Genomic DNA, 10000 nt, shown 5'->3' on the forward strand with positions numbered 1-10000 from the left:
ACGGCCAAAAGCTTTCAGCGGTTGACCCGTTCACTAACATCCGAAGCACTTTGTCTCATGGTCTGCAATTGGACCATCAAGTTAACATTCTGATCGTCTGCGGGACTCGGTCTGGGGGAGGAACGGCGTGAGGCAGGAGACAGAGTCTGCCAGGCTGTCATGATGCCAGCTCTTCTTTATGGTGTGAAGCCTCTGTAGTCGACCAGCGCCAAGCCAGGAAATGGAACCACCTCCAACTGAACTGCCTGAGAAAACTGAGGATGAAGTGGTCACATAAACCCTAACATGGAAGTCCTAAACTACCAACCTCTCCATCCTGCACACAACTGCGAGTGAGTTGCCATGCGTTAGGAATGCCCTGCAAAGACAGGAGATCAAGATGCATTCTTTGGAGAGCTGAAAAATAGCAAACAAGAGCACGTTTGACCAGGGGGGCACTCCAGCGATACCCTTAAGGTATCCTGGAAGAGCTGAAAGCTGGGAACCCCCAGCAGACAGAGCTGCCTGGAGAAGAAAAGCCCAGATGGAGCCGTCCTCGACGGGAGATCCTCCGGTGTTGAAGCGGCAGCAGCTGAAAGGACTATTGGCCAAGAGCTCCACCCTCCTGACCAGCCGGCCACACCTCAGAGCTACGCCCTCAGAGCTACACCTCACTGACCAGCAGTCCCCACCTCAGAGCTCCCCTCTCAGAGCTCCAGCCTCCTGACCAGCGCCCCCCACCTCACCTGCTTGGCCTTGTTACTGCCCCCCCCCCCCTCACCTGCGTGTCCTTGTTTCTGCCCCTCCCCCCCTCCTCCTCACCTGCATGGCCTTGTTCCTGCCCCCCCCCCCCCCCCCCCCCTCACCTGCTTGGCCTTGTTCCTGGTCCTCATGTTCTCGGCGATGTACTTGACGCTCTCGATGGCCTGCTTGATCTCAGGGGAGATCCCCGTCAGTGCCGCCAGGGCGCTGACGGGGGAGGGGGCGGCGTGGAGGGTCCTGGGGGGCTTGGGGGGCTCGGGCTCCGGGGGTTCCGCTGGGCTTGGGGGGTTCCGGGGCAGAGGGGGCACCACGGGGGGTGGCACGGGGATGGGCACCTCCTTCCCGCGGTAGTTGCTCCTCCTGTTCAGGCTGCGGTCCTTGCTCAGCTCCCGGTACTCCAGGCAGTTCACCGCCGTCACGGCGCCCACGTTGGGGGCGGGGGCAGAGACGCCCACCCCCCCGCCGTCCGAGAGCTGCAGCCCCCCTATGCCCCCAGCGATCCCCCCCACCGTCACACTGTCATGCCTTATGCCATCTACTCCTCCTCCTCCTCCTCCTCCTCCTCCTCCTCCTCCTCCTCCTCCTCCTCCTCCTCCTCCTCCGGCTGCCAGGCTGTTCTTCCTCTTCCTAGCTCCTCCCTGGCTGCTGCTGACCACTCCTCCTCCACATTCACCTCCTCTACCTACTGCCCCTTCTCCTCCTCCTCTTCCTCGTCGTCCCCCCCCCGCCTCCAGCCCGGTGAGGGCGCAGAGGGGGGGGTTGCAGCCCACGTCGAGGGGCCGCCTCATGAACATCACCCGGGGCAGGACATCCAGGAACACGGAACGCACCCAGGCCGGCATGGTGTGGGTCATGGGCGTGCGGTAGTGCACGTTGAGCACGAAGACCGTGATGACGATGCTGAGCGTGACGAAGATCATGGTGAAGAGGAGGTACTCGCCGATGAGCGGGATGACCAGCGAGGTGGAGGGAATGGTCTCAGTGATGACCAGCAGGAATACGGTGAGTGACAGCAGCACGGAAATGCAAAGCGTGACCTTCTCCCCGCAGTCGGACGGCAGGTAGAAGACCAGCACGGTGAGGAAGGAGATAAGCAGGCAGGGAATGATGAGGTTGATGGTGTAGAAGAGGGGCAGCCGGCGGATGTAGAAGGAGTAGGTGATGTCTGGGTAGATCTCCACGCAGCAGTTGTACTTGATGTCGTGCTTGTAGCCCGGCGCGTCGATGATCTCCCACTCGCCGCTCTCCCAGAAGTCTTTGAGGTTCACCTGAGTCAAGATTGAGTCAGTGACATTAAACATTGAACTTCACAAGATAATCACTTAATACTTCGAGTAATGAATAAGAAGTCAGTAAGTTGAAGAAGTAAAATATAATAACTTTTGTAAAATGGTTTGGTTCAAGATGCTAAGGATAAAATACGTTCTACCCACACTATATCAGAAGAAAACAACGTCAAACATTCAAAATTTTACGGTGGAATGTGCACAGGTCCATTCAACTCACGATTTGGGAGTTTGTAAAGGGGAGGGACATTGACCTACCTTAGAACCAATGAGAACCAGATCTATGTTTGCCTTGTCATAGGTCCATGACCCAAACTTCATGGAGCAGTTCTGGTAGTCGAAGGGGAAGTAGGTGATGTCCATGGGGCAGGAGGACTTGAATATGGCCGGAGGAACCCAGGTGATGGTGCCATCAAACTTCAGCAGGGCCTTGGTCTTGTCCTCCACCAGGAAATCCCCCACAGCACTGAGAGAGAACATGAGATTGGTAGATAAATGTATGCATTCATAAGACTGTAAAAGTTAAAGATAACGGTAAGATAATATGAAAAGGGATCATCAAATACTGATTTCAGGCTTTTCATTCCCAACGTTAGGGTGTGAAATGTTCAACACAATAAGAGCCATCCCAGACATAGACAGAAAAGACAAAGTCAAATACAAGGCGCTTGGGGTTTGAGTTTCCTGGGTTATTAACCAAAAAGCTCTTACTTGTTGTACAGAACAATATCTGGTCTCCAAATTTTGTTCGAAGGAACTCGAATGAACTCGATCCCGTCATAATCCACAGGGGCCCATTTCAGCTTGTAGTCATTCCAGATCTGAAATGCAGTTGACAAAGGCCATCATAATATTGAAGCATATCACTGAAAGTGTTGCCTGCCGGGCTATTACCACAACATTTGAAATCTTCACTCACATGTCTCAACCACAGGTTGGTCTCCATGATCTGGTTGACCTCATCCTACAAGGACATCAGTAGGACCCGTCAGATAGCAACAGGAAATAAAAGGTAGTAGATAAATGAATGGATTGATGGATGTATGGGTGGGTAGATTGATGGATGGATGGATGGATGGATGGATGGATGGATGGATGGATGGAGGGAGGGAGGGAGGGAGGGAGGGAGGGAGGGAGGGAGGGAGGGATGGATGGATGGATGGATGGATGGATGGAGGGATGGAGGGATGGAGGGATGGAGGGATGGAGGGAGGGATTGGTATATGGGTAGAGGGAAGGATGGGTTGGTTGATAGATGGACAGATCGATTTTACTGCAACAATGATGCAAAACCCTGGAGTTAGTCCTGATCTCTTACCACTTTGACCAGTTGGGATATGGAGACTTGAAACGCCACCATGACTGGATCTGATACATTCTCCACAGGTCTGATGAACTGGTTGTACTTTCGGAACAACCTCCGAAACAATCTGTCTTCCCCTTTGGATGAACAGCAGCCTGAGATCCAACCAGTGAGGCAGAGACAGCGGACTTTTGGAGTCAAGTCATTCAAGTCAACATGATACAAAAAACAGGTAAACTAACCAAGCAATGAAACAACCACCTAAGAATACATTACCGCAAGAGGAGGATATTTGACATACAAGCAGAAAGAAAAACACCTGTCAACAAGTCCAAAGTCCATCAATATTATCAATATTAACCTTGTTTCCTCCTCATTTGAGCCAAACCCTCGAAAGATCTCTCAGGTCCAGTGCTGAGAGATCTTTTAGCAGATCTCTCAGCACTGGACCTTTAAAGACTGAGAGGCAATAGCTTCTGTTAGTGTGTGGTGTGTGTGTGTGTGTGTGTGTGTGTGCGTGCGTGCGTGCGTGCGTGCGTGCGTGCGTGCGTGCGTGCGTGCGTGCGTGCGTGCGTGCGTGCGTGCGTGCGTGCGTGCGTGCGTGCGTGCATGCGTGCGTGTTTTTAACTGCATGTGTGTTCTTTTGTTTGTGTTTGTCTCTGTGCGTTCATGCCTCCCTTAATGTGTGTTTCCAGTTTTTCCACTCATCCTTTTATATCCCTTTGTTTATTCTGGTCAACTGGACATGGTCTTCTCCAAAGGACTGGAGCTGGATTAGCCCTCACACCAACCCCCCCACAGCCCCCCCAAACCGACCCCTACATCAACCCCTCCACACCGACCCCCTACAGCCCTAACTGTCCAAGTCTTTAGCAGAGGCTTCAGTGTAGACGATAGAGATAGATACAGGTTATAAACACATACCACTACAGTAAACGCTTTTACACTGCCAAATATGCCCGTCTCATGCATGCCTTTTTCCCGGCATTCTCCGTGGGTTTACACTAACCAAGGTAATTTACCGGCTTGATTTCACACCCCAATTTACCCTCTCGGACCCCCCACATATTGGCGGTTTCATTCTTATGCGATTAGACGGATGAGCGGTTCCAGGGGTGAGACTTTGGTAGGGGTGTTGCTGCATTGTCTCTACAACAGAGACAACGCAGTGATATCAACATGATTAGTTCTAACTGGAGGGACAGGGAAATCAGCGTGCTGCTGACCATCATGGGAGTAAAGGAGATGCAGTCGCATTGAACAAAGACGGGGAATGATGGGGCAATCTACGAGAAAGTACCAGAGGAACTTTCCTTACGAGGCTATGGTCGGGATAAAAACATGTGGTCAGTAAAATAAAGAATATGTGGGCGTTTTTGCGCTTTTAAATAGTTAATCACGATTGTAGCCTTCACTCAGATGAATAGTCATTCTTGCATGCCAGTGTCTTGAATCATAAAAAAAATATTCTAAAGGGGTCTACTCTCCAGTGAACCAAGAATGCCGGCTCTGTGACGAAGGGGGATTTACCCCCCTCGGTTTTACACAGGCAAGACAGTGAAATTGCCGGCTAGGCAGTGTAAAAAGTCCTAGTAATACACACATACCACTACAGTAATACACACATACAAATAGAGTAATAAACACATACCACTTCAGTAATACACAAATACCACCACAATAATACACACATACCACTACAGTAATACACACATAACACTACAGTAATACACACATACCAACACAGTAATGCAGATTTCCTCAGTACTACTATGAGGTTGCATTTTACAATATTAAATATGTTTAATTTTTATTTGTTTTTTATATGTTTTTAATTTTTAAGTAGATAATAATCATTTAAAAAATATAATGTCCATCTTAAATGGTTCAGTTGGGATTCAAATAAAACGACTCACAGGTTTTCAGACTTTGAAGCCAATTGCTACTGGTTCAAGTTCAGTTCTGATATAAAAGTTGTCGAACTGCTATTTGATTCCACTGAGACCAGACCAGGTCATGTTCTGGGGAAAACCTTCCAGAGTCATCCAGGACATGTGTGAGGCAGCCAGGGTCAGACCGGCAGGGGGAGCCTCAGGTAAGGCAGTTTAGATTCAAGGTTGAGTTGTTCCCATTGACTATATCACCTGGATTCTGCTCTCCATACCCATCAAAGAAAGGAGCCCTTTAATACCCTTTAAGAAGGTTTGATCCAGCAGACAACCAGCAAAACAAAACCTGGAGCACAGAGGAACCCTCCTCAGGGCACTTGGCAAGTGAGTACAAGAAACTTAATGAAGCACTCTCCTCCTGAGACACTTTAGGTCAATCCACATTGACAGCAACCGTAAAAAAAGCAGGCTGCCTCTCTCCCTCCGTCGGCTGTTTAAGCCTCTGACCGGCGGAGGGGGAGCAAGGGTAATTATAATCAGCCTGCTAATTGGAGCTTTTGTTCTCTGTGAGAAAAAGTCACTCTGCCTTTTTCTTCATGCTGCTGTAAGTCAATCCCTGGACACTTTCTCCTTAAGAGTGAGCTAATTATAACCTTTGGACCTTTTCTTACTTATTGTTTCACTTGGAATGGAAGACGTTGGCGTGAGATTACCTTTACCCAGACTGCAGCCAGACCCACTCTACACCGACAGCAGTGGGAGACACTTTCTCAGGGCACCCTGATCTACAGGCATTAGATTTGGAGGCTGGTCTTTGGTTAGAATGTGTTTTTATATGAGATCGATATGAGTTTAGGTACAGTTTTGCTAGCTATAATTGTACCAAATCCAGATGTTGTTGGGAGTTGATAGCGGCTGTCTGGACTGAAGCAGCCCTGGTTGACATAGCAGAACCTCTTGGGGGGGGAGTGTGTGTGTGTGTGTGTGTGTGTGTGTGTGTGTGTGTGTGTGTGTGTGTGTGTGCGTGTGCGTGCGTGCGTGCGTGCGTGCGTGCGTGCGTGCGTGCGTGCGTGCGTGCGTGCGTGCGTGTGTGCGTGTGTGCGTGTGTGTGTGTGCGTGTGTGTGTGTATGGATGTGTTTGGAAAAAGCATTTGACAGTTGGAGGCTTGAGAAGAGGAATTGGGAGACAAAGTTAGACCAAAGGACCAAAGGACCAAAGGACCAAAGGACCCTGTGCTAATACACCATCTCCAAGGGCCTGATGTGGAGATTGAATAATTCAACATGTCAACAAAGCGATAACACAAAGTGTATACTGCATTCACTTTGTTGTTGCACACACACACACACACACACACACACACACACACACACACACACACTTACACACAGTGTGTGTGTGTGTGTGTGTGTGTGTGTGTGTGTGTGTGTGTGTGTGTGTGTGTGTGTGTGTGTGTGTGTGTGTGTGAGTGTGTGTGTGTGTGTGTGTGTGTGTGTGTGTGGTGTGTGCTTGTATGTGTGTGTGCGTTAGTTTGTGTGTGTATGCGTGTGTGCGTTAGTGTGTGTGTGCCTGGGTGCGTGTGTTTGTGTGTGTGAGTGTGCGTTAGTGTGTGTGTGCGTGTGATTGTGTGTGAGTGTGTGTGTGTGTGTGGTGTGTGTGCGTTTATATGTATGTGGGTGTGCGTGGGTGCGTGTGTTTGTGTGTGAGAGGTGAGATGATCGATTGTGTAGGCACAAAAATGAACATAAAGACAAGAGGGAGGAGAGCGGGGCAGGAAGACGCACAAGGTGCTAAGTGACTTTGTGTTTCACCCCCTCACCCGTCCACTATGACAGTATGATTGGATGAGTCGTGTGATTGAACCCACACTGCTCCCCAAAGACGCGGCCCCTTGGCCATGGCATTTATAAGTGCAATTTTAAATATCGTTTTTGTACATCTCAATAGAACCCACACGTTTGTCTTGGTGCCATTGGTGCGTTACCAACCAATGACAAAAGGCCTAACACCTCCTATCCAAAAAGCACCCGTCCTGTATAAAACATCTCCAAACACTTCAACCCAAATGTGGAGAAATGTACCACACCCTGCTGCTCCACGTCAGCCTGTCGCTGAGAGGATTGCCTTTAGAATACGTTCCTCCTCCCATAAGGCTCGGACACAGGTCCTCTAGCGAGGAACATGCGTTCATTCCCTGTCCTCCAAACTAGAGCGCTTCTTTGAGTCCGGGCTCTTGCACACTGCAGCTACAGAAGACATAAGCTTCTGTTGTTTTCAAATGTGTTGATTTGTTATTCCCTGTATGACCCCACTCAGTTGTTTTATCTATAAATTACTGTTGTTCTATTCATCATATTGCGAAGCACTTGAATGCCTGTTGCATTGTTACCGTAATAAAATATGCAATATAAATAAAGATATTGTTATTATTTTCCTCTATTCCTTGAGCCACAGGGTTAATTAGCTTACAGCAAAGGACTGTCTAAAGAAATGGGAAACTGTCATACAGCCAACCAGCTTGAAAGACACGAAAAGAGGGAGAAGCAGGGTTAATTAGCTTTCAGCTACTTAAGCTCAATGAGAGATGTGATGCAGTGTGTACGGGGTGGAAGGGCCCGCGGTCCATACTGACTGGTTAAAGTCTGCCTGTCTGTCTGCCTGTGCCTGTCTGCCTGTGCCTTTCTGTCTGCCTGTCCCTTTGTGCATGCACCTTCCTGTCTGTCACTGTCTGCCTGTAGTTGTCTGCCAGTACCTGTCTGCCTGTGCCTCTCTGTCTGTCTGCTTGTGCCTGTCTGCCTGCACCTGTCTGTCTGCATGTACCTGTCTGTCTGCCTGTGCCTGTCTGTCTGCCTGTCCCTGTCTGCCATTTGAACCTTGCTCTCTGAGGGCTTCCAGAGGAAACATGAGCTTGGATCCTCTTCGGCGGTGGGGTGACCAGTGAAACACATCTGGCTGTCTACACGTCAATGTAACGTCTATTAACGTCAATGTAAAGTGTATTCACATCATTTTAACGTCTATTAACATCAATGTAAAGTCTATTCACATCAATATAACGTATATTCACATCAATATAACGTTTATTCACATCAATATAGCGTCTATTCACATGAATTGAAGGACTATTGACATTAATATAACGTCTATTCACATCATTGTTGCATCCAATATCTTTAGGACATTGACGCCATGAGTGATCACATGATTTTTAAATTTACATAATTGGAATTAATAATAACCACCAGTTGTGCAATAAATCATCATATAACTTATCGATGTCCCGATCATTCTCTGCCTCTGTAACCGACACTCTGCATTTCTCTCACTCACATTGTATCATCTCTGTATTATTCTTTTTAACCTTGTGTCCCGTGGATTCCTGAGCTCGCTGCTTGGCTCACAGAGATGATCCAGAACCAGAGAAGCCAAATCAGGATGACAGAGAAAGTGTGCATAACAACCAAGAGCATTAAACTATGCAGAATGACATGGCAGCCAGTAAAGAGGTTGTAATGTGGATACAATTAATGTAGAAAATCAAAAGCCATAATGGGGAGAGAGAGAGAGAGAGAAGAACAGAAATTCATGGAGACATCACCTCTCACCCTCCAGACATCACCTCTCACCCTTCTGTGACTAAGCCGTCTCTCTTCCACTCCAGCTCTCCCCCTTCTGTCTCTCTCTCTCTCTCTGACTGTATAACTTCATCCACAAGCGTGACTCAGTCTGTCCCCCGCTCAGTACATGGGGAAGGTCCCAAGGGTGTCTGTGTTTGTGTTAGTCTCTGTCTATCTGCATGTGTGTGTGTGTGTGTGTGTGTGTGTGTGTGTGTGTGTGTGTGTGTGTGTGTGTGTGTGTGTGTGTGTGTGTGTGTGTGTGTGTGTGTGTGTGTGTGTGTGTGTGTGTGTGCCTGTGTGTGCCTGTGTTTGCTGTGTGTGTGTGTGTGTGTGTGTGTGTGCCTGTGTGTGTGTGTGTGTGTGTGTGTGTGTGTGTGTGTGTGTGTGTGTGTGTGTGTGTGTGTGTGTGTGTGTGTGTGTGTGTGTGTGGGTGTGTGTGTGTGTGGACAAGGAAAGTTAAGTTGTGAAGTCATGAAATCGTGTTAAGAAGATCCTCAAGCAGCACAGTCCTTAAGCCAAATGGATGTACACAAACACACGCAAACAAATATACACAAACACACACACACATACACAGTACCACATCATGTCAGTATTAATAAATCCAGCGCTACAGGGAGAGCAATGTGTGCTTTGCAGTGCTTCGATGGCCCACAGTGTTTTAAGGGAGGCCATTAGGCTCCATGAGGCTTGCAGAGGCAGCGGCGCCGACACGCTCCACAACTATAGGACACCTGCAGGGAACCTCGTCTCACACAGGTCTGTGACATTGACCCACTTTACAACAGGCTCACACTGTGTTGTACAAGTTGGTCCATCAGTTTCGGCTGAAAATTGTGAGCTGACAGAGGTTCTCTGGCCTCTTCGCTCTATCGACCTGCCTCGTTTCTGTCTACAAAAACAAACAACATGGCTGACATTTGTTTAATTCCCGGTGGCAATACTTTGATATCTTGCGATAGTTGATAGAATAAAAATGTTTTTTTATAACATTTCTAGCGAGAAATGGTTTGCTGTTCCGGTTCCGGTTACAGTTAAGGTTCTGGTTACCGTTCCGGTTACGGTGACTGTAACGTTTAAGGTTACGGTTACGGTTCTCATCCCAATATGAGGAGTCAGGCAATGGAGCCCACTGCATCCCATTGAGTCTCCTTGCTGCACTC

General features: G+C 48.5%; 1 protein-coding gene across 1 annotated transcript in view; it reads right to left on the reverse strand.

Annotated features, from left to right (window-relative positions):
* The window catches only part of LOC115552792 (neuronal acetylcholine receptor subunit alpha-3), a 17469-nt gene that overhangs the window by 2184 nt on the left and 5285 nt on the right, over positions 1-10000 (reverse strand). The window contains exons 2-7 of the mRNA XM_030369117.1: positions 3346-3485; positions 2947-2991; positions 2739-2848; positions 2286-2493; positions 1398-2009; positions 846-986 (exon numbers count right to left, since the gene is read on the reverse strand). Of these exons, the coding sequence (XP_030224977.1) occupies positions 846-986; positions 1398-2009; positions 2286-2493; positions 2739-2848; positions 2947-2991; positions 3346-3485 (1256 nt within the window). The remainder of the gene's footprint in view (positions 1-845; positions 987-1397; positions 2010-2285; positions 2494-2738; positions 2849-2946; positions 2992-3345; positions 3486-10000) is intronic.

This window comes from Gadus morhua, chromosome 10 (assembly GCF_902167405.1).
Source record: "Gadus morhua chromosome 10, gadMor3.0, whole genome shotgun sequence".
NCBI lineage: Eukaryota > Metazoa > Chordata > Actinopteri > Gadiformes > Gadidae > Gadus > Gadus morhua.